This window comes from Lipotes vexillifer, unplaced genomic scaffold (assembly GCF_000442215.2).
Source record: "Lipotes vexillifer unplaced genomic scaffold, Lipotes_vexillifer_v1.1 scaffold471, whole genome shotgun sequence".
Lineage (NCBI taxonomy): Eukaryota > Metazoa > Chordata > Mammalia > Artiodactyla > Lipotidae > Lipotes > Lipotes vexillifer.
In genome coordinates, this window is record NW_006780162.1 from 2,155,763 (window position 1) to 2,181,340 (window position 25,578).

General features: G+C 36.6%; 1 protein-coding gene across 4 annotated transcripts in view; it reads right to left on the minus strand.

Moving 5' to 3' along the window:
• TRIP12 (thyroid hormone receptor interactor 12) overlaps positions 1-25,578 on the minus strand; it is a 106,599-nt gene that overhangs the window by 28,569 nt on the left and 52,452 nt on the right. For 2 of the 4 annotated variants that reach the window (XM_007453265.1, XM_007453263.1), the window contains 17 exons: positions 22,775-22,923; positions 19,753-19,788; positions 19,576-19,671; positions 18,686-18,778; positions 18,329-18,490; positions 15,612-15,680; positions 15,356-15,521; positions 12,962-13,079; positions 12,687-12,843; positions 10,689-10,842; positions 8,678-8,906; positions 8,234-8,352; positions 5,732-5,939; positions 3,114-3,214; positions 2,717-2,891; positions 1,434-1,575; positions 396-587 (listed from right to left, as the gene is read on the minus strand). In XM_007453265.1, coding sequence (XP_007453327.1) covers positions 396-587; positions 1,434-1,575; positions 2,717-2,891; positions 3,114-3,214; positions 5,732-5,939; positions 8,234-8,352; positions 8,678-8,906; positions 10,689-10,842; positions 12,687-12,843; positions 12,962-13,079; positions 15,356-15,521; positions 15,612-15,680; positions 18,329-18,490; positions 18,686-18,778; positions 19,576-19,671; positions 19,753-19,788; positions 22,775-22,923 — 2,366 coding nt within the window. The remainder of the gene's footprint in view (positions 1-395; positions 588-1,433; positions 1,576-2,716; positions 2,892-3,113; positions 3,215-5,731; positions 5,940-8,233; positions 8,353-8,677; positions 8,907-10,688; positions 10,843-12,686; positions 12,844-12,961; positions 13,080-15,355; positions 15,522-15,611; positions 15,681-18,328; positions 18,491-18,685; positions 18,779-19,575; positions 19,672-19,752; positions 19,789-22,774; positions 22,924-25,578) is intronic. The other 2 variants (XM_007453264.1, XM_007453262.1) reach the window with 1 other exon arrangement.

Here is a 25,578-nt window from a genome sequence, read left to right on the forward strand (position 1 = left end):
CTCTATCTTATGTCTACAGCTACATTATGTCTACTGTATTTCCCTTCTAAAAAATATACTGCAAACTGCAATATGTTTAAAAACAGATATTGAGAATAAAATACATTCACAAGTGAGAGACTACTATTAATGGCTTGCCTGACAGAAAAACAAAGACTCAAGATTCATCAACCACAGAACAGGCCCTTGCTTCAAGTCACCATTTCGTTGTTTTATTATTTACCTGATGTATAAAAGACCAATGAATCCAACTGTGTATAATAAGCAAGCTAAACACTTTACCTCAATATCTTGACCAAAAACTACTCGAAATTACTACTGGGATGAAAATATACACACTAGTGAACAATGATGCTTAAGGTAAGACACACAGGCATTATTATTAGATAACTTACTGGAGAAGAAAAAAATACATGAAGGAATCTCTTTAATCTGATCTCTCTGCTCACAGCATCCTTTTCGCTTTTAGATGTCAAATAAAGCAACAGCTGCTTCACAAATCCACTATGTTGGATTTCAAATGATGAAACATCTGACTCTGAGACTATGCTACGGATTTCTACAAGGCACTCAGCTCCACCATCCACCTGAAAGAGTTGAAAACAATATTTACTGATTTCGACAGCCTTTACTAAATGCACAATTCACATTTCCCCAAAAGCAACTGGACACTTTCTTAACACCTTTAAAAAAGAAGGCAGGGGCGGGTGGTGCGTTCTTGGCAGAGCTTTGTCACCTACACACACAGTCACAAAACGTGACTACTTCATGACAGAAAACCAGTATCCAGACTAACGTTAAAAAAACACCAAAACCCTTCATATTCAACCAATGGAACTGTGTTAAAAAATTAAAAAAAGACAAAGGATGAGAATACGAATGGAGGAATGGAGCTACAATACCAAAATGAAAAGAGATATAACAAGAGTTCAAGGTATGGCTTTACATTAGTACATTTAAAGTATGAATGAAACAGACAATTTCTTGGAAAACATGTACTACGCATATTGCTCAAAGTATATCAAAAATGCAAAGAGAGTCAAATGAAACGCAAAAGGCTTAGTTATTACATCTCTATCCTCTCTGAGTACTCTCAGGCCACAGGTAAAGAGGGGTTAAGGAAGGTCTTCTCAATGCTAACACCTGTAGCTGAAGAGGACTGAGAGAGGAGATGTGCTTGAGGGACATTTCTAAAGTCTCTACATTTGTCAAGAAATAAGGGAGGTGAAGGAAAGAAAGTCGAAGACCAGATGTCTAGCCCATCTAATGATAAAATGATGCACGAAAAGTCAAGGGACAAGTTAAAGAAATGTCAGCACCAAAGGTACATGTCTGGCAAAAAAGCTAGAGAGTCACCAAGGAAAGCAAGAGCAGGACGGAAGAGACGCCAGAAGAGACAGAAGTGAACCAGCCAGATGCACCAGTCACGGTACCTGGAGGTTGAGTTGTTCGGTTGCAGCACAAAGTCTCTGAAGGACATTCAATGCAGGGTTGCTTCCATCCATGTTCTCAGAACTGAAATAACGCTCTACAAATTTATGTGCCTGCTCTTTAATCCAACCTTTGATTTTTTCTCTGCCAGAAGGAAAAAGATATTAAAGTCTCAGTGTACACAGAAAGGATTTCAATTATAACTTCTGGTCAAAGGCAAATAGCTGCTACATTTAAAATCCTTTTTGGTCTATGCTTATAGACTAGTAAATTCAGATTCCACATTAACCCAATTAAGTTTCAGTTTGAAAGTGGGCTAAGATATACCTAGAGAAATGCACAGGTACTTAAAATACATTTCAGGTCATTACATGAAGACCAAAGAAACAGTTCTAACTTCTAGGGACTCTACAACCTAAGAGTTTCCTGAGTGTTCACCTGAAAGCAATTTTACATGACTGTTCTCTAAGGTACAGACATATCTGCACTGTCCTTTATTTATGTTCCCTGGAGAGCTGAAGTAAAGAACTACAGACAAGAAACATCCACCTATTAGGTGCACAATTAGCTATGACAGCTGAGACCTCGCTGTTTAAATTACAAATTCTGATGGCTTCAGAAATATATTTGCTTAATTATTTTTATTAACTGAAGTTCAGAACCACCAACCAACCAAAGCAATCAACCAAACAAAAAGGACTTCCTTGTTTTCCCAATGGAATTTGATTTTTTTAAATTTCTTATTTGCAGAAGTACTCCTTGCTGGTATGTTATATCCAGAGCCAAAAGACAAAACAATCCATAGGATTGTAAAGAAATAATATTTTAAAGCCATAAACTGGTGTGAAATAGTTTAGCTGACAGAATTCTAAGTTTCTAAAAAATGGCTCTGCTCTAAGAGCCTTACCTTCCATTGTAAAGGGTGGAGGAGGGTTATCATAAAAGAGCACGCATGTATGTGTACAGAAAATACACCCGCTTTCCTTTTCTAGAACAGAACTAAAGGACAGGTTCAATGGGAAACCTATTTGTTTGGCTCTGAACATACACAACTCCCAAGTAGACGTGTTGAAAGGAATTTTAAAATATGAGACTGCAACGCAGGACAAAGCCAGACACAGGGTTCAAGAATTGAGAATCGGCTCCATCCTTGAGCTATGCCACCTCTGAGCATAAATTAAAGGTCTGTGTCCATGTTTCATCTCCATATAATAAATATGCTGACCGAAAAATGGGAAGTTTTTCTGACCTGAGAACAGAGGTGACACAGAACCCCCCACCTTACCTGTTATTGGATATGGTGTCCTTTGAGGCAGCCCTGGCAAGACCACTAACTCCTGCAGCTCGGGCCGGTTCAATGTTGTTGCTGTGAGACTGTGCGCTTAACCTTCCCCACGTTTTTGGATTCAAGCTTGCCAGGAAAGAAGATTTAGGTGACTGAGTAGTGGTGGGGCTTTTAGCTATGAAAAGAGAATGATGATTAGATCATTTCAGTGCAATCGATGAAAACCAACTGAATTTAAGATTCCCATTCTTAATAAATCAGCTAAAAGAACTAACAACACTGGGAATTCAGGAAACTCAGGCATGCTTCAAAGCTATCAGCAATTTTAATCAAGTATGTATCCTTAACTGCTACCACCTTTCCCTTTACTGCCTCATAGTTTCATCACAAAAATTACCTTGATTGTCTACTTTGTCATCATCTCTTGGAGGTGAATACTTTGGCCTTCTTGATCCTCGTTTTGGCAGTCGTTTTCTCTTTAGAACATCACTTAATCGACTGTCACATGGGAAAACATGGGATAAGTTTAGCACTTACCATGATTTAGTATCATCACTCATTTAAAAGGAAGCTAAAATGGCAAAATATTGTTATAACAGGGTATTTTTCATTTAGTGATTATGTAATGCCAACTCTGCACCAATGTTCTAAAAGTGTACAAGACACAGAAAATGATTAGTTCAGAAAATAGCTAGCTATTTGACTATACTGAACTACTAAAAAGAAAACCAGGGACTTCCCTGGTGGTGCAGTGGTTAAGAATCCACCTGCCAATGCAGGGGACACGAGTTTGAGCCCTAATCCGGGAAGATCCCACATGCCGTGGAGCAACTAAGCCCGTGAGCCACAACTACTGAAGCCCGCGCGCCTAGAGCCCGAGCTCTGCAACAAGAGAAGCCGACGCAACGAGAAGCCCACGTGCCACACTGAAGAGTAGCCCCCGCTCACTGCAACTAGAGAGAGCCGGCACACGGCAACGAAGACCCAACGCTGCCAAATATAAATAAAGAAATTAATTAATTAATTTTAAAAAAGAAAACCAAATAGACTATCTCATTAATCCTGTGTTAAACTCCATTATTAAATGCAGTACATACATAAAGCATGGGAAACAAACATGCAATGCATAAACTAGAAAAAGAATATGTTAAATCTGAGTACCTTATTTCTTCCCTAACCTAAATGACAATAAGTAAAATATACATAGCATTGAGTGTTAATATTATCAAAATACTTTCCAATACTACGCAAAGGAATTTCATGGTGTGTAATGGCAATAACATCCTAAATGAATGCATTTATAAGTACTTTTTTAAAAAATTCAAAATTATCTGTAAACAAATGTGGCAAGTGATAATCTGAGTAGCCTATTTTGAATTAGAATATATGAAACAGAACGTATGTAGCCTTTGTGTACTATTTTCACTATCTTTAACAACACTAGAAATAGTTTAAAATATCATCCTTCAAATAACAAAGCTACCTAAAGTAGGGAAGATGAAAAAAAGTTCTGGTTCAGTTGGTCTATGACCCAAGTAAGAAAAAGTTTGAAAAAAATATTTAAAGTCTTCCAATATCTGACATGTCTCCTGAAAACACTTAATAGTGTGATCAATATACCTGACGATCAGGACAAGTGAACTTTCAAAGAATAAACTTAAAATTAAACAATTCCACCTTTACAAATTTATATAAACTTTTCATTTAAAACCATATTAGAAGAGAAAGGAATCACTTAAAACTCTGAAAGTATTTTAAGAAAAAGTTCCTTTCCTCTTTCTTTAAGAGTATCAACTGTCAGAACCTATAATCACATAGGTTCTTTGCATTGCATATTTGTTTCATATACTTTATGTATGTAGCTCAGAAATACGGCACTTGTCTGAGCTGCATCATATTTTACCAAGTGCCTGTGCTATAATATAGTATTGGGCTGGCCAAAAAAGTTCGATCGGATTTTTCCGTAACATCTGCAATGACTTAAGGTTACTGCAGCAGCTGGGGGAGGGAGTAGGGCTCGGGAGGAAGTAGAGAGGCAGGCAAGGCTGGGAGGGAAAATGGCAAGAAAATCCAACTTGAAAACAGTGAAGGTGGAGGGTCTCTGGCATTATTCTCAAACTCCTTGGACTGTGCCCACTACATGGTGCCACTTAAACCCAGCAGCTTCCTAAAATTAACAGTCACTGTGCCAGAAGTCACAGAATTGCCAAAATTCATATTTAAACCACAGGGTGGACAACTGCTGCCAAGGGGCACCAAAAGCAGCTGGGGTTCTGAGTGGGCTAGCTTCACAGGACAATGCTACCTTGCAGTTTATAAGATTAAATCTTTGGACCCCACTTATTAAGTATAATGTTTTACCAAGATCTACTTTTCAGCTTACATCAAAGAAACAAAAACACTTAAGAGTGTGACTTGTTTCAACACAACAAAATGAAAACCAACATGAGGGTTTGGTAATGTTCTCAGCAGCACAGTACAACAAAGGAATTAAAAAAGAGGTGGAAGCAGAGAACTTAGAACTCTCATTTGCCTTTATTAACAGCAAAAGTTCCCATATGCCAATTAAAGATAAATGGGAAATCGGGATCTTTTTTCCTTTACAGTCTAAAAATTCCGATTTTTAATATTTTTCACTATGTTAAATATCTGGGTTTCTTAAAGCTGGTATGTATGCTGCAATATAGTAAATAATCGCAAGATTATGGAATCAGAAATGAGGGCTCAAATCCCGCATCTGTAAAATAAGTACATGACACTATACCAGTCACTTAGCTTCTCTGAGCCTTAGTTCCCTTGTATGGAAACACCATGTATCTCTTGTGGTTCCTAAACATGGCTCAATACAACAGGTTTCTTCCCATTCCCATTAAATATCTAACACAATATACATGGAAAAATAGAAAACGTACACTCTCTGTAATATTTTACCATTTACTTCCCTGTGTGAGTCTCAGGTACCAGGGCAGAGTTAAAGGCAAAGAGCACAAAAATCACTGCAAAACTCTGACTTACCCTTGAGGGCTGAGATCTAAAGAATCATCTCTGCTGTGCTGCAAGCTGGGGGATCCCAAGTCAGCTGAGGCGTTAGTGGCAGCCGTGGCTGTTCCACTGCTGACAGACGTCGTGGACCCCAAGGATCCTGACCCATTCGTACATGCCTTTGGTGGACTTGTCAACAATGATTCCGATTCTGCTAAGTGTTTTACTTGATGCATTACACCTTTACAGAGCAGAGATTAAAGAGAATATGTGTTAATCAGGACCACCTCCCCACCATTATAAGATCCCTAAATGTTAACATGGATTCACAAGGAATGAATAAAAAGTACCCGGCAAATAGGAAAATAACTTTAGGTGCCAGAGTCTTCAACTTGACTCCAAAGAAAAGTAGTAGGCAAACTGAAAATTAAAGAAAAGATATTTATACTGACTGTCTGCCAATACTCAAAACCCGAATGTAGGATACGTAATGGGGTCACATGTAAATTCCTACTGGAAATAAAATACCCTTTATAAAAACAACAAGCAATTACAGAAATGCAGTGCACCTGTGGCTTGACAGCCAGAAGGAAGAAAAAGACCTACAGTCATTAACTTCAAATACTACAATGAGATAAGATCACAGTAACACTACTGCCAAAAAAAGAGAACACCAGCTATTGAAGGATGGTGATTTTCACATCCTTGGATGTGTATGAGGAGAAATGAACAGTAACTTATAAGGCAGGGTTTATATTTGGGGTTGGACTGTGGGAAGATGTACATGAGAGGAGGGGGAATATAAAGGTGTGTGTCTGAATATCGGTATGTAAACTATATGCAAATCTGTGTGTCTGAATGTATGTGCGTGCATGTTCACACAATCACATTTTTCTGGGGAAGAGTTCAGAGCTTTCCATCAGATTCTTTTTATTAAAAAAAAAAAAAAGTCTGAATGAATTCAAACTTCAGGCATTCGTTCCACAAGTATTATTTGCAGCAATCATATGCCAGACTGTGTGCTAGGGACTAAGGATATGGCCATGGCTAAGAAAAATGGATTCAGGGCACTTATTAACTAATGAGAAAGATACATTTAACAAGAAACTACAAATAAAGAGTGAACTGCTTATGAAAAAGAAAATACAGTGCTGTTGGAGCATACAATCGGGAGATGTAACAATCTAGAAGGCAGGCTAGATCTTTAGGAGTAAGTGACATTTAAGTGGAACCTGAAAGAACAGTGAGACAAGCCAGATGCAAAGGGGTAGAACCAATCTACATTCCTCCATAAACTTCATAATGTATATGCCATATAAATATTTGGGGGCGGGAAATTCAACCTGATGGCATAGTTGATTCTACCAAAGTTTTTAAAAAAATCATTAAGAAAAAAGACCGATTCTGATATGCTTCCAAATCAGAAAGCAACTAAAAGCAAACAACAACAAAAACAGAAAATCAAAAACAAAATACAGAATGCAAAATACAAGATAATCTAAGGCTAAAAATAAGAATACATACCAGGCATTTATGTGAGCATAGAAAACCTGATTTGTTAACCATAGTTATTATCTCTGGGAAATGGAGAGAGTTTGCCTTCTATTTCACATAAATGTGTAGTGCTGGATTTTTTTTGAAAACTCACTGCTATTTGAACAGAGCTAATAAGAAACAGTGAAAACTTCTTCCCATTTGATTCAATACTATTACACTAGCATGTCTGTTACATTCTCAAGATGTAAAGAGAGATGAATCCAGCATAAGAAAAGGTGATCAAAAGAATGGAAAACAGATCATATGCATAAAGAACCAGGATTGTTTCTAAGACTGAAGATAAAGTATTACGTGAGGGGAAAACACCATCATTTTCTGCATCCTCACAAGATCAAAGTAACCTAATAGACCAAAAAGACCCATAAAGAGATTTCTGTTGATGAGAAGGAACTTTTGATATCTTGGCAGGTTTAAAAAGAATAAAACACCCAAGTGAGTGAGACAGTGTCATCTTTGAGGTCTTCAAGAAAAGAATGGAAAAGTATCATGTCCCCTAGGCTGATTTCGACACTGAAATTCCTCAAATTAGAGGACTACACCAATTGCATTCTGAAGATTATTCCAAGCCTTGAAACATTCCATTATCTACACAGTGAAGTAAAAAAATAATCCCTTTTACAGCTGTTCTGATCTACTAACAGGATTCCTTGGGAAAGTGACCTCTGACTTTTTCAAAAAATCTTTATGGGCAACTGTATGTTATCAGCATAAAAAGAAAAGTCAATGATTGCTTCTGGGCCATAAACACTCAAATCATTGAAACTTACTAAGTGTTCATCAACAGACAGTGAATCTCACACAATCTATAACAAAAGATTTATAAAAGATGCTCTATATGTATTAAAGCTGTAAGCATGCAAATATCTTACATAAAAATAACAGTTTAATTTTTTTTCTATAGAGTATAACTATACTTCTACTGAAATAATGTTTAGACTAAAAGATTAACCATGGATTAACTATCATGAACGGCATTACCTTCTCTTCTGAAATAAACACTAAAAATATCAGGTAACTTCTGCATTAAGATCTCTGCCATCTGAAGTGCTCCAACTACTATCTTCAGGTCTTGGCTTGATAGCATGGAAGCAATATGACTAAAAAAAGAAAGCATTTGTATATAAAACATTTGTCTGAATTTAATAATTACTGCTGGCCATCCTACTTTAAATTTGAGAGCAAAATATTTTAAGTGTCAAACCAATCCACCAGAACAAGAATTTTTCTTAAATGCTCAACTTCTGCATTTAATTTATTCTTTATCAAAGGTGTTTGTGAATATAGAAAGACAACGAAGGGCTCAAAATATTCCAAATAAACAGTTTTGTGCATATTTTTTCTGTACTATTTCTTTAAAGATTTCTGAAGTTACTTGCAGAGACTTGGATTTCTAAAGCGTTTTCACCACTTTCATGAACACACCTTGAAACAGCATGATTTTTCAGGACATCCTTTAGAAGTTCGGCATCCGCGAAATAAATTATCCTAAGAATTGCTCTAAGGCACTTATGTCTGACCGCAGGTCCTGCTGAGGAACTATACACTTCATAAAGAACACCAAATAATGTCTTAATAAAAGACTTAGCCAGTTCCGGATCCTCTTTCATAAGCTGTGCTCGAGCATCATCCTTCTTTAACTCTGAATATCCACCTGTAATAAAAAAAAATGTATAATCCTAAAGCTACAGACTTCAGAAACACAATAAAGTAAATAACATAAAGCATTCAAGCTGATGTAATTATCTGAAATGCTACAAAAACTTTTTGGTTATAAAGCAAATTAACTTATGCAATCAACTGGGGTCTATAAATGGCATTAAGACAAATTTTAGCCAGCTAAAAAACCACCGACCATTCTGGCCAGCTGAAAAGCACAAGGCACCACTACACTGTATCTCTTATTTTTACTAATATATGTTCCACAAAATATTGGAGATGTTTCAGTATTAGCCAGCTAAACCACTAGTAAGAAATAAACAGAGCTGAAAAACCGGACAGTGAGTATGTAGCAAGAAACTGGAAAAACAAGATGACCTGTCACTTTGATTAGAGGGAATAAGGTGCAGGGGAAAGGTAACGGACGAAAAGCGCTAGAACAGGGGTTGGCAAAGTATGGTCCAAAGGCCCAATCCACCCACCACCTATTTTTGTAAATAAATTTTATCGGAACACAACCACATATATTTGTTTACATATTGTATATGGCTGTTTGGGAGCTACAAGAGCAGTGCTGAATACAGAGACTGCATGGCCTGCAAAGGTTAAAATATTTACTACCTGGTCCTTTTCAGAAACAGTTTGCTGACCCTTGCACTCTAGCCTAGACCTGCAAAAGCAATGAACTAAATCCCTCAGGAAAGGAACAAATGACAGAAACCTGAAAAGAAAAAAAAAATCACGATCACCTATTCTTCATTAATTAAGAGAATTTTGGTGGGGGAAGTATAAAATAAAAGGTTGGAAAGAACTAATATGATGGGATGTGAGCAGATGCAAAGGTAAAACAGGGATAAAAGGATCGGATTTAAAAAACTGCATGGGCTGCAGAGAACAAACTGGCGGTTGCCAAAGGGGAGGGGGTGAGGGGAGAAAAGAAGTAAGTGAGGGAGATTAAGGGGAAGAGACTTCCAGTTGCAGAATAAATGAGGCACGAGCAAGAAATGTACAGCATGGGGAATACAGTCACTTACTGTTGTATATAACACCTTTGGTGACAGATAGTAGGTAGACTTATCATGGCGATCATTTGAAATGTACAGAAGTACTAAATCACTATGTTGTGTGACAGGAGCTAACATAGTGTTGTAAGTTCATTATACTTCAAAACCAAACTCAAAGAGATCCGATTTGTGGTTACTGGGGCGGGGGGCGACGGGGGGTGGACTGGATGAATGCAGTCAAAAGGTATAAGCTTTTCCAGTTATAAGGTAAATTAGTACTAGGGATGTAACGTACATGACAAATATAGTTAACACTGCTGATGTTATATATGAACGTTAAGAGTTTCTTACCACACACAAATTTTTTTTTTCTATTGCTTTAATTTCTATCTATGAGAAGCTGGATGTTCACTCAACTTATGTGATAATCATTTCATGACGTTAAGTCAAGCCATTACGTTGTACACCTTAAACTTACACAGTGCTGTGTGTCAATTATATCTCAATAACACTGGAAGGCGGTGGTGGGGAAAGGGATGCACAGGACAATTCTGACTAGAGTCCAGGACACTGCAAATCACAGAAGTAGGAAAATCTTGGGGAAGATGCCAGTTAATATTGGCTCATTTGCCGATTAAAGCAACAACAAAAAATTAATTACTACTATGCAACTGTCTTAAGTTTAATAATAACACTCCATAAAACAATTATTTGTTATTGCAAATACTACTCACAGACAATACAGTACTACTTTTAACTCAAAAGATACTTACTACTGTTAGTATTGGCTAAGGGGTTAGGTTTTCTCTGAATGGCACGTGCTGTTCCCGTGTCCTCATTGATTTGCTGCATAGAATTAAAATCAATAGTATAAACTCGTCCCAGAGTGGACAAGCTTATCTCATCCTCACCGACCTGATGGGCTGCCTGAGAGCAAAGAGAGAGAAACCTTGAATATAAACATGGAGAAATTTATCAACTTAAGACACAGTGGGAACCCTCAATAAATGCTAACTTACATATTTGTTTCATCAGGTTTTAGATGGTGAAGTAACTGAATATACAAGTTTTAATAGTGTGGATGTGACAAAACTCATTCACTCAACAAACCGTTTTTAATTAAACACAAATATATATTACAGGACCTATCAGGTCCCCTGAGACAAATACAGGTAAAATCCTGATGAAGGATCCAGTCATGTAGAATCACTGACATGAAGACGACACTATTTGTGTTAAAAAGGCCTTTAAGACATTGCTGGCAGAAAAAAAATTGTTATCCATAAATCTTCGTATCTAATTCTTAGGTTAAAATGTTATTTACAGCATGGATTCCTAGCAGCCCACCAAAATCCTCCTTTAAACAAAATGATCCTATAAAATTATCCTTAGGAAACAAAAAAGACTTTACATTTAAATGATGCCCTAAGATTGAAAGGGACACAATTGGAACTAAAGAAAGTAATCCCCGGGGGTGGCAAGTATTACAAAGTATGTATCTCAAATGAGATAATATGATTAACACTGTTTGCTTGATTTTAGACAGCCTGAAGAAGTGATAAAATATTCATTCTTATGGAATTCCTTGGTTGAATGGAAGACAGGACTCTTAGGAAATATAAGACAGTTAACTTTAGACAGATTTAGACAGTGAAAATACAATTATCGGGAAAATGCTAAAAAGAAGAATGCTTAGCGTTAGAGACCACGACCTACTTATAAACTAAGGCTAACAATGCACAAAGACCAGTCACCTTTAACTTCCTCATAGCATAACAGCTAGCTCTGAATTTAGATATTTTCATAAGATCTTCCAATCTTGTAACATGTTTTTCACAAACTCATTTTTAGAAATTAACTAGGGGAAAGGACCTTAAAGAAAAAAAAGTCTATTTAAGTGTCATGTCCTAAAAAATTCTAATAACGCAGGTTGAAATTAGAAATTATATTAATACTTAAAGTAACTTATACATGAAAACATTAGTAAATGATGCTTGACATCTCAGATAATGCAGTGACCCAACACTTCCTAAACTGGGGCAAATATTTTCCTAACCTGAGAAATGTTTGAAATATTTCTGTGCAAACTTAATATGAAGAAGTATGGAAACAAGAATAAAATCACATAAAAACTTTCACAGAAAAATCACGAAAGATTTTAGTGTGCTTTCCTTTGCCATTATTCTTCTTTTCTTCTGCAGAGTTCCCAAGAGTCAGTCACATAATTTTTTTGAACATTTTGTTTTCATTTATAGCATATCATATTTTAAGTCATTAAAATCTATCCCATTATGGTCTGGATTATATACAAACCTATGTATATTTCACAATTTACTTAGTCATTCATCTAAAGCTATATATTTAGATTGTTTCCATATTTTTGCTCTTTAAAAATACTGGGAAGCAGCTACTTGTATGTAATCTTTGCTTTTGAGAGATTTCTTCTGGATAGGAGATAGAAGGGACTTTTAGAAACATGTAGCCTAACTCCCTCTCATGTTTCCTTTCAGAAATGAGGAAACTATGGAACAAAGATCTTAAATTACTTGCTCCAAGTCAATCAGGTAGTGAGCAGCAGAAGCAGGACTAGAACACCATGTTTTCTGACCTGAACAGAAATGAGGACCTTGTTCTCAGGAGACAAAATGAGAAAATCTTGAGTTAATTCAACATTGAGCACATTAAGTACACAAGTCCACCTCCCCACTCCAGCCCTACACCCACTCTCCACCAAAATAAGACATATTTAAACGGTACGATGAAACTACTACCTCAATGATCCGGCTGTCAATCCTGTTATAGGGATGCCAAAGGCCCCGGTCATCACGCCACTGCCATATCGCACCATCTGTGTTCTGTGCATTTCCCTTCTTCAGCATGGTATCAACTGCAAAAATGCCTTCTTTTGGTAAACATGGCATAAGTTCACTGAAAACGAAAGGTGCAATTATTTTAGTAAGTAGCTTCCTGAGCTGTCAGTAAACACCAGGTTTCTAAAGTAAAATACCCTCATATAAACCACAGTCATTACTGGCCCAATCTTTACCAGATCAGAGATGTCAGTTCATACAGTTCTTGAGGACTTCGTGGAACAAGATCAATCTGTTCCTGACAACTTCCATTGGAGGCACCACACAGGAGAAAGTGAAGAGTTTCTGCAATGTCTGTAAAACCAACAACAAAAAGCAAAACCCTATGAAACTACTTATATTGCCATATTTAAAAGGCATTCATTGCCTAGGGGGGAAACAATTAGAAATATTTTCTTGTACAGCTATACGCCACAGAAATTAAAGTGAAAAATCCAAATGAGTTGTCATTAAAACCTTTAAAAAATTATGAAGATTTAAACAATTTCTTTCTGAGGACTTAAGTTTGAGTCCTAACCTTCCAGCAAGACACCTAATCACAAATCCACTGCAGAGACTTCAGGGATCTTGTATTACTTTCCCTGAGGAGCTTTGCAAAAAAGTGTACTAAACATATTTTATCCTCGACTCAAGTATATTTGTGTATTTGTCTTCAATTCAAATGTACTGAAAACATGTGACCAACAGAATAAAACACAGCAGTTAAAAGCATCTGAAATTACCATATTGTGATCAGGAAAACCTTTACCTTAAATGACAGTAAGCATGTCACCTAAATTTAAAGATCATTAAAATATCCTCTACCACAAGCTTCCATCCCCGGAAGATACCAGTTTATGGAAGAATTTGCATGAAAACTAGTTTAGTGTACTGACACTGACAGTGAGTGGAGGAAGCCCCCAGGCTCCAAAGGTTTTGGTCATTCTAACAGCTACGACCTAAAGACAGGGCTGTGTCTCTGTTGGTATCTATAAAATACTACACATATGCAAAATATACATAAACATTTCATTGAAATGTTCTGCCAGTAATCAGTAAGTTCTGCTGTCAAGGAAAGTATTCACCATTAATTTGGGCAGAGGGGTGTGGATAAATCTCTGACTCACTGAAATTTCACAAACTGATTAAAATTTTAAAAAAGTTCTTGAAAAAGTCATTTTGCCAACTTTCTTAAGAAATATGAATAGATGGCAATGGTACATTATTAACGTCTTCTTTTTTAAAGAGATCAGAGGATGACAACAAGATGGAAAGAACCAGAGAGGTTCGCGTTACTGAAGTAGAATGATTATGTGGCAAACTTCCTAAAGTATGCGGAAGAGGTGAAAACATTCATCACGCTAAAGACAAAATTCCAAAACGTTAAAACAAACAGAAGTCAGACAGGAATTTCCCAAACCAGGATATAGGAAAATGCTGTGCCACACCACATGGTAACAAGAGATAATCCTGTAGGCAAACTTCAAGAAATGGGAAAAATTCAAGGGGGCCCTAGGGATTTTAATAAGCAAAGTACATTATGACTACGCAAAAAAAGAGTTCAACCTTTCCCAAGCTTATCTAGGCAGAGAGGACTTTGTTCATGGCATAAGCAAAACAGTGTTCTCTGGGATACTAAGTTCAGGAAAGACTCAATGCTGTAAGAGGAATTTCTTCAATAAAGCACCTCAGCAACACTATTTTTCTACAAAATTCTGTGCCATGTGCTAAAATTCACAAGTAATGCGAAATATAAAACTGAGTCCCCCCGCATCCGCCCCCAAAAAAGTCCTCTTATACCACTTAATATTCTGTTTGAAGTGGTGGGACAAAGACTGTTTTGTCAGTGAGTGTCATCACTGACTCCCAAGGTAACGTCCTCAGAGATTAGAATTATGGACATGAAATTAACCACAATGACAGGTGCTTCATAACAAAGTGATCAACGCTCTACCAGCAATAATCACAACATACGGATGTCTTCTGACATTAACTTGTGAAATCTAAGGTTTAAGAGAGTAATGGGCAATGGCAATAGCAGTGCGATAAAACTTGATACCCTGCACATGTAAGTTTGGGAAAGGCTTAGAAATATTAAAGTAGCAAAGATCAGAGACATTCATCTGTGTAAATAAGTTCCAACACTTTGAGGGAAGAAAGCATTCTGGGATCATAAACTGCTGGAAAATCTAATGTGGGAAAAAAGGACTACCTATAAGCAAAAGAGAAGCAGTTACTGGTAACATAAAACTCAGAATTCTCCTAATGAAGCATCATTACTTAATTGATATTATACAGAAAGCAATGACTTTGGGTCTTTAGCCCTACACCAAGGGTAAAATTTTAATATATTATATACTTTAAAAATTGTATGTAGGCAGCATTACTATATTGTCACAACACAAATTTATTACATATTAACATTTTTCTTCCTTTACTATCCAGTGCCTGTGATATTAGCCATTTCTACTTGCTTATGTTGACTTTACTTATTAACAGAGATTAAACTCACACACACACACACACACACACACACACACACACACAAGCTGTCTTTCCCGTATAAAATAGAATAATAAAATAGCACTTACTTTGCTTCATAAGTTGAACAGCTAAAGTTGGACAGTTGGAACACATCAAAGAAAACATACGAACCACCATTATAAACATCCCAGAACTTAGAATTGGTGGAGTTACTACCAATAGCTGTTGAACATTTGTTAGCAGATCTTTGGAGGCAACCTGCTGGAGTAAATTCTTCACAAACACAAGAAAGAAAAAACTGTTACTTCGTGGGACAGCAATTTAACAACTTCATGAAAATACCAACAAAGACTAAACGCTTACCTCCTCATGTTGAAAGTTGTCCACTAGACGTGCAAAACAAAGGCAAGTGCTTTCTACTGACTTTTTGTCCTTTTTAATAAAGGAAAATAAAGTTTGTTAATATAAAACATTTTCACTGTCGTACGTCACTCCCTTTATCTTCTTCCTAACCCCAAATTCTTCAAGACTTGCTTAATTAGATATGAGCTTTGAAAATGCTGTGACCCTAATAAGCAAACAATCAATAATGTCATGATTTCAAAGCAAAGGGAATCATACTGATAGAACCTCTCTCCTCCATTAAGAACCCAACATACAAAAAGCAAATACAAAGAAAGGGAACAACTTTTGTACTTCTATAATTTCAATATCTAAACAAAAACTATAATAAAGAAAAAATAAACATCCTACCATTCTAAAAAGCCCTACAAGTAGAAATGCTTAAAACATGCATTCACTAAAAAGTTGTAAGTAGTTAAGTATGTGTGTGAGCCAGAGGTTTACTGATAAGAAGAAAAATTTGATATAGATTTGCTCTATCATTATGAAAACAATCTAAATACTATTAGACTGATCTTAATGAGAAAACATTTGGAATAACTCACATAAGAACAGAAAGAACAATTTAATGGCATAGTTTGATAGACTTCGGTTTTTTCTAATTGATAAATGGGCTTCAGATGTAAAAACTAGGCTTAGCTGTGTAAAAATGAAAGTAATTCTGGTATTATAGAAGTCCTACACCTTCGCTGTCATGATTTAAGTCTAGAAAGAATGCTACAATAACAGGACCCACTATTTAACTTCTCTGATTCTTGGGCCATACTTCCAAAATAAGGTGAACTCACACCTAACTAGAGAACGTTTCTAGCCCCCCATAAAGTAAAGGTTATCTCAGCCTGCTAAGTTTTTTAAAATAAATAAAAAATGAATGGCACTACTTGTGTCTTGAACATCTTAGAAGCAAAATCCTCCAGTGATTCAATAATCAATATTATTTTACCTATCTTATGTAAACACCTTATTTAATATAGGTATACCTCATTTTATTCTGCTTCACTTTAGTGCACTTCGCAGATACTGCATTTTTGACAAATTGAAGGTTTGTGGAAGCCCTGCACCCAGCAAGTCTGTTGGCACTATTTGTCCAACAGCACTCCCTCACTTCCTGTCTCTGTATTACATTGTGGTAATTCTCCCAACATTTTAAACCCTCCCCCCCTCCACCAGCAAAAAGATTATGAGTCCCTGAAGGATCAAATGATGGTTAGCATTTTTTAACAATGAAGAATTTCTTAATTAAGGTATGTACATTGTTTTTTTTTTTTAGACACAATGCTATTGCGCACTTTAATAGACTACATTAGCGGTCCCCAACCTTTATGGCACCAGGGACCAGTTTCATGGAAGACAATTTTTCCACAGATTTGGGCGGGGGGGGGCGGTGTTTTGGGATGATTCAAGCTCATTACACTTACTGTGCACTTCGTTTCTTTCTATTATTATTACACTGTAATATATAATGAAATCATTATAACAACTCACCATAACGCAGAAACAGTGGGAGCCCTGAGCTTGTTTTCCTGCAACTACATGGTTCCATCTGGGGGTGATGGGACCGACTCAGCTCCACCTCAAGTCAACAGGCATTGAATTCTCATAAGGAATGCATGATCTAGATCCCTCGCATGCACAGTTCACAGTACAGTTCATGATCCTATGAGAATCTAATGCCACCACTGATCTGACAGGAGGTGGAGCTCAGGTGGTACTGCGAGCGATGGGGAGCGGCTGTAAATACAGATGACACGCTTCGCTCACGCGCTCGCCCCGCTGCTCACCTCCTGCTGTGCAGCCCAGTTCCTAACAGGCCACAGGCCATGCTACCCGGTCTGTTGCCTGGGGGTTGGGGCGACTACATTATAGTGTAAAAAGAACTTTCATACGCACTGGGAAACCAAAAAATTCTTGTGACTCGCTTTATTGTGATATTTCGCTTTACTGCAGCGGTCGGAACTGAACCCACAGTATCTCCGAGGTATGCCTGTATATTTTATGTACCTAATTTTCCCCAAGAAGATTTTAAGCACACTTTGTGAAGGTGACTTAGAAGTCAGATCTCTAAAAAGCTCTTTAGCAATAACAACACTTTGAAACATTACAAGAAAATTCAATTTCTCTAAAATCTCGAAGCTTAACTCATGAACTGAGGGCTCTATAAGCTCTGCTTCTCATACTGCAACACCAGGCCCACTGATTCCATCTACTAATTGCTCCTGTTCTTCTCCAACCCCAGACAGCTGCAGTCTGCATTTCTTATTTCATTTCTATCTGGCACATACATAGTCTCATCTCTCTTCTGATCTTAACCCATACCCTCCTAGTCTTGCCTGCCTAACCCAATACTTTTCGGGAAATGGTGATCTTTCTAAAGGGAAATTCTGATCATATTACATAGGAAACACTCAGTGTTTGCTGAAATAATAAATTTACCCCTAAAGTCACAACAGTTGAAGGTATCATAAACGAAGAAGTACTGTTCATTTGGGTAAAAACCCACTGAAATTTCATAAAATAACCTAATACAGAGTACATGACTAGGTAACAGGAAAAAACACAGACCAGAACATTTCCAAGTTACACATCCAGCTGGAAGATTTAAGGCCCTAGTTGAAATTAGCATTTAAAAAAATGTAACAAAAATGTTTTATGATACATAAAATAGGTTTATGTTTTACCTGGTGGGTTAGCCTTTGGGTTAGCAATGGGAGGGAATCTGCCACAAAATGAAATTCATCTGGTGTGATACTCTGGCAGCAATTGGCTGCAATTGCTAGTGCATTCCGTTGGGCATTTATGCTGAAGAACTCTAGATACAGCAAGCAGTCTGCCAAACCACCCTAAAATATAGGAAACTGTTAAAGCCAAGAAATACCCTTTTATCAGCAATTTAAAAAAAAAGCCTACTAAAAGTCTAGCACATCACTTGGAAACAGCATGCGTACCTTACAGAGACTGCAATCTAGGAACTAATACAAATGTGGATCTAAAATCCAACATTAAATGAAATATAGTCCTTCGGTAACAACACTTACCGCCTGTAGAATGGCTTTACTGTGTCTACGTGATAACATCTCCAAGGCCGTCAAGGCCTGCTCTGCCACATCAATACACTGAATAACTTGCAGCTGGGAACATATAAATAGGAAACTTAAGGTTATCATTCAAGTTTTTTACTCATTGCTCATCTTTGCATGAATAAACAACACTTTCTCTAATTTCCATCAATCTATACTGCCTCTAACCTGAAACCTACCATAGGAAACCAGCGATTTATGCGCTTAAGCCAAACACACTGGCAATACTTTTCTTTTCCTTCCAACTACTTTAAAGATATTGAAAAATATGTTTTACATAGAGAATGAACTAAATTCAATTATATAACTTTAAATCTTCATATTTAAAATAAACGGGTTGGTTTATACAACAAATTTTAAAAATCACGTTTTAAACTTTATACCACATTCCAAAGTTATCAGATAATGCAAATTTTACTGTGCTATGACCTTGAGCAAGGCACTTTGTCTGTCTAAGCCTTCTCAGCTGTAAAATGAGGGTATAAATAGCTATCAACCTCACTGGGATGTTTTCTAGAAATAATGAGATTATTTTTAATCAAGTGCTTTAAGTTCTCTGCAAGATTTTATACTAAGGCAGTAACTGCTATTATTAAAAAATTATAATACCAGGTTGATTTTACAAATGCTTTATTAGCATCAACTTTAAACTGCCACTCTGCTAGACATAAAACATTTTTCTGGAACCTTGCCTAAAAAATATACTTTAGTTAGATAATGGATGCTAAAAAATGTCTTTTAATGTGGCCTCACAATTTGATATACTACTTTAGAATTCAACAGTCAAGAGTTCTCAACTTGATTCCCCTATGCCTGCTTTCGAACAAATTGGGCAAAAGTAGGATTACCTTTTCTAAAAAGACAGGAATTGCATCTACTACAACAGCGGATGATCGAGGAAGTGCTTCCATCATGTATGTTAAGGCTCGACAAGCATGGTTCATCTAGAAAAGAAGTCATTTTTACTCAATAAAAACTCAAAATTTAAATTTGGGGTGGTTTTTTAAAACATAGTACATACTTACAATATCAAAATTATGCTCCATCTGCAGTAATGTTATCTGTTTAAAAAGATTATAACAAAGTATTAGAAGCTATATTCTTAGAAGTCCTAGAAGTATTTCTTCTACTTCAACTGAAACAGAACTATATGATCCAAGAATTTTACCATACAAAAATAATATCAAGTTAAAACCTAGCATGCATACACAAGAAATGATTATGCTTAGGAGGGCATGACACATACATTGAAGCACTGACTTGGGATAATCATCATCAATGATCCAGCTCAAACGCAAAGCCTTCCCGCTGCTTACAACCAACCCTCCTGGTGCCTCTATTCCCCCATTCAGAAGCTCATTAACATGTCACTGAGGGCTTAACAGGTGTCAATAAGTACTATACATAAGTAAACAGACCAGCAACGCACTGACATTTGTTAAATTAACAACTATCAGTACAGATTCAATATCATAGCTTAAACTCTTGTAAATTAGCTTCTCTAAAAGTTGAGCGAAGCACCATTTAACTCAGCTGTAAAGTACACGGTAGTATAGGATTTAAACACGATATTGATCACATCAAAAATGAATTATGCGCTAAAACTCAAAGTAATATAATTATTTTACAGATGCATGAGTTAGTCTAAACATCTGATTTTATTTTCGTTTTTCTTGTGGGAAACACCGTAAGCAGATTTTAACCATGTTTTTCAAAGGAGGGGATGCAAAACTACTACAGATATACACTCCATCTTCCTGAAGCAGCCAAAGCTACCAAAGAAATTTCCTACCTGGGGAAAGAGACAATCATTCACTGTCTTCTAGTTCAATGGAAATTTTAAATGCGTTGAATTTAAGCTGTAAAGTACCTTTCAATTAAATGTACGTCAGACATCAGATATCCTAATGCAATATTCATTTAATATGAATGCCTTCTCAGCTCTGAATTATGCTTGGTAAAATATATCTATATACCAGAGTTCCTGATAACTGTTTTTGTTAAACACACAACATAAACACACACACACATGCACAAGCGTGCACACTCTGTCTCAAATCACCTACAAATCAGTCACTTATAAAACACCTACTCTAAATTAAAGTGGTTGTTATGCTAACAGAAAGAGTAATAAGTTCTCCAGTTCTTTAAGGTGGCATGAACCTTGTAATACCACATTTGGGAAGAACCGCTGTAAACAGATTCTTCACCAAAAATGACTGTTTATGGTCACACAGGTGTATGGTGATTGATGTATATATATTTATAATATTCAACTGTGATGAAAGATAAATCTGGACAATTCATTATTAACAGCATGAGCTGACTTGCGCAGGCCTGCCAAGTACTTAAATCTAATCAATACCACCAGCAAATTAAGAAAATTGGATTATGCTAATGTTTCTGCCTAGATTTAACAACTTCTTTATTTAACCAATAAAAACTGCAGTTTAACAGAGATAAGTACATGGTAAACCTAGTCCTTTGTTACTATTTATTTTAAAATGAACGAAAACAAACAAGGAAGTTTAATTCAGGTCATAAAAGCCAGCTATTGAAGAAAACAATAATTTGAGCATGAATATAAACATAGGTAAATGTCAGAGTACAAAGGCTAATACTGCTTTCATGAAACATTAAAAAATTAATATGCGAACCTGTGGAGTGGAACTGGTAAGACTTGAGAGCTAGATTTTGTTACCAGGAGGTCTGCATGGCAGAAGGTAAAGAGACTGCTCTATCCTTTATCACTTCCTGCCAGAGCAGAGCCGTCCAACAAATAAGAACAGGCCGAATAAAGACTATGTCATCTTGTATTTGACTGGTCTTCACTCAGCTCTCTCCGTAACGTGATAATGTGATCAAATGAGACAATCTGATACTCCAATCACAGTTTCATTTTTGTCAACTTTACTAGATGTGTAAACAAAGACTTGAATGACATTTAGCTTCCAAAGTAAAATACACTATGAATGTATATTCATGCTTATGTTAGTCTTTTGTTACTATTTCATTCAGACTTAATTTTAATCTTAAAGTATAGCCAATTTCTTTAATCTAGCATTGAGAAAATTACCAAGCCACTATTTGAAAGATGTATTATGCTCAAGGGCCTACATTTAGTAATGGCAATTTCTCTTCCTGTTGTTTTCACATTAAAAAGCTTAAGCAATTAAGATATTAATAAATTCTAAATACCAACTCACAACTGTGTTGAAAAATCATTAAGATTTAAAAAATTGTTTTTCTATTGTTGAGTACTGTTTTGTTTCTTTTGTTTTTGCTTAACATAAAACCTTTTTTTTTTAGCTGGAGGATCCATGTGGTGTTCTGGCTTGACTGCTCTGCCATGCACACTGCTATCAAGCATGAAACCTTCATGGCCCACAAAGAGAACCCACAAGTGAGCTGCTTGTTACTGTCCTGTGAATCACCAGTTTAAAAGAAAAAAGCATATAAGTTTTGGCATAGTATGTCAAGGTATCACCTGATGGGGCTATAACAACTTAAAATTTAAAACCACGTAGTCATTGAAGTATCAAAGACAGCATAACTATTCATCAGGAAATGGTTTAGGGCTTCCCTGGTGGCACAGTGGTTAAGAATCCGCCTGCCAATGCAGGGGACACAGGTTCGAGCCCTGGTCCGGGAAGATCCCACATGCTGTGGAGCAACTGAGCCCGTGTGCCACAACTACTGAAGCCTGTGCGCCTAGAGCCCGTGCTCTGCAACAGGAGAAGCCACCGCAAGGAGAGGCCTGTGCACTGCAACGAAGACTCAACGCATCCAAAAATAAAATAAAAATAAAAAATAAATTTATAAAAAAAAGAAATGGTTTAGAAATTTTACTCATTCATCATTAAGAGTCATGCACAATCTCTATAAAGCATGAAATAAAATCACTAAGCCACACTCTACTATCTCTTAGTTCTATCCTATTTTAAAATTCTTAATGACAATAATCATGTTTTTTAGTAAAAAAAAAAAAAAAAATATGGGCAGCATTCAGAGGATGACTGAGATAAAACGAGGGGAAGACTCTCTTACCAAAGCTGGAACTACACTCTTGACAGGAAACCCTCCCAGTGTCTCCTCATTTCCCATGACCAATAATTGACACATCTCAATAACTGCCTGGAGTTGTTGGCTTTCATCGCTTGCTTGTAGTCCTTGCAGAAGCTGCTGGGCCTTAGAACCTTCACATGGAAAAAAAAAATCATTATTTTTAAACACTTAGTATTATTACTAGGTGTTAAGTGTTACTTTACATGCTGGCTGCTTTTCTTCTTTGGATCCCAATTAAAGGCTAGGTCTATACCAGTGTTAAGACAGGCTGCTGATTATCCAAGACGTAACTATGGAAGAGTAAATCCAGGTAATTTAAAGTAATGCCACAGTTATTTATATTTTTGTCTTTTAAGTTTTATCTTTTTAAATGAGAGAAGTTGATTGGTATTTAACAGCTGAAACAAAAATTAATATCCATAAGACTAATATGAACTGCTACCTTTAACATACATGCTTTCAAAAATATGTGTATCTAGCGAGCAGAAAACCTTCTGCAATAATAAAAACCTGGCAAACAATGATGCCCAGGCATCAAAGGAAATGTTATATACCTCTAAATACCTCCATCAGAATAAACGGAATCCAAGTAACAGTGAAAAGGGCAAGGAAATAGACAAACAGAACAGTGCATCTAACAAAAGGGAATGAAAAGAATGAAATATTTTCTAAAAACAGCAAAAGACTGGCCTTTTCACCTCCTCTCATTTCATGTGCAGATGCTGCTATCATAGCGCTTTAGAGTACTTCTACTTTTAAGGGTCAATTCCATTGCCCAAACATTTGAAAAATGCTAAGGCTCAACTACCACAATAAATAAGTTGTCAATAAACCGAGTAAGACACTCAAAAATAAAGTCTACAAAATGTGTTTCAAATTTTCCTGGACACCCTCCTTCTTGTAACCATGATCAACTCCATTAATGCTTATAAACTTATACCTGAGATTACTTTCAAGTCCTTTCCCTTCTGAGACCTTTTCAGTTTATTGTTTGTATTGTTTGGATTTTTTCCATTAAGTACTGAAATGCTTAGAAATGATATATGTTTGGAAACTGTCAATAAATGTGGAATTCATATGAACATCAAAAAAAATTTTCCCCTATTAAGCATCAATGATCTTCTGGGAGGGCATAAACCTTTCAAAGGGATACACAATAATCCTGACAAGGTCTGTTTTCTCTATTATTTAAGGCTGTGGCTAATGAACTGCATAACTATCACTGCCTAACTCCCTTTACCATAATTAAGAGTCTGTCCAAAAATACACTGCAAGGCATTCAAGTTCAAAGGGACAGCATCTTTAAAGTTTTCAAACTAAATACTATCAGCTCCAGTTAGGGCAGGCTTAACATTTTTGGGTTGAAATAATGTGGAAGGAAGAACAAAATGAAGGGAAAGTAACTATGAAAACAAAAGAGTCTTCAGCTGCTTCTAGATTTGCTTTTAAAGAATGAAATAGTTCAAACAGAGTATACCCTAATAACAACCACCAAAAATAGGAAAAACTGACGCAAGTCGTTGGATGCTCTATCAACACTGAGGCTGGCAGGTCTAAGCACATGGATCATTTCAGCATGCTCAAACAAATCACCATGAATACCACTGGACTTCTGGGATGTCCCTAAAAGGACCTTAGGTCAAATGACAACAAAAAGTCACTGCCATTATTTTCCTCTGACATGTGAAGAGAAACCACCTCATACAGATCAGTCAGTTTTGGTTTTAAGGGTAATTTTATACTCCTGAAAATTACTGAGACCCAGTGTGTGTGGTTTAGATCTACTGTTATTTATAAAATGTGTCTGTAACTAAAAGAGAAACATTTTGAAATTCTTGGTTAATGCATTACATATTAATATAAACAAAAACCTGTGAAAAAGATCACAATTTTCCAAAACAACAGCAACAAGATACAGTGGCGAGTAGCACTGTTTTGCTGCTGTTGTTGCAAACGGCCTGAGCGTGAGGCTGAATGAGAGAGCTGCGCGCTCACCCTGCTCCCTCTTCCAAGCCGAGAAACTAGCTTACGAGAGACAGAGCGTGTGGAAAAACGGGCCTACTCTGCCACAAAGACTATTTAAAAGACATGGATGCGTTAGTAACGACAAAATTAATGACTTTGTTCTGGAAGCGCATGCTTATGTAAACATGGAGTTTTTTACTAGGACCATGTGACACTGAAAAATAAAATACCTGCCAGTGGTCTGGTGCCACTGCCTTGACTCTAATTAAGGCACCAGCAGTTTTACACCCACAACAGCTTTTGCACTTTTAGTTCAAACATGAACAAAGTAGAAAAGGAAAGACCTTAGTAGTTATTATCAGTCTTGGCCTTATGAATTCAATGTAAGGATCTCAGGAACTAGCTTGGAATTTACAGGCCACACTCTGAAAACCACTATTATACATCAGGGGTTGGTAGGCAAACATCTTCTATAAAGAGCCCGAGAGTAAATATTTTGGGTTCTGCAGACCACAAGGTCACTGCTGCCACTACTCGACCCTGGCACTGTGGCACAAAAGCACACACAGCCAATAAATAACCCGAGCATGGCTATATTCCAATCAAACTTCTTTTTCAGACACTGAAATTTGAATTTCATTTAATTTTCAAGTCACAAAACAATTTTTAAACTTTTTCAGCCATTTAAAAAGTAAATATCACTTTTAGTTCACAGGCTATATCAAAACAAAGAGGAGGCCGATTTGGCCCTTGGGCAGTAGTTTGCCAACTGCTGATACAGAGAGAAAGAGAACCCACAGCCTTTCAGGGAATCACAGGAG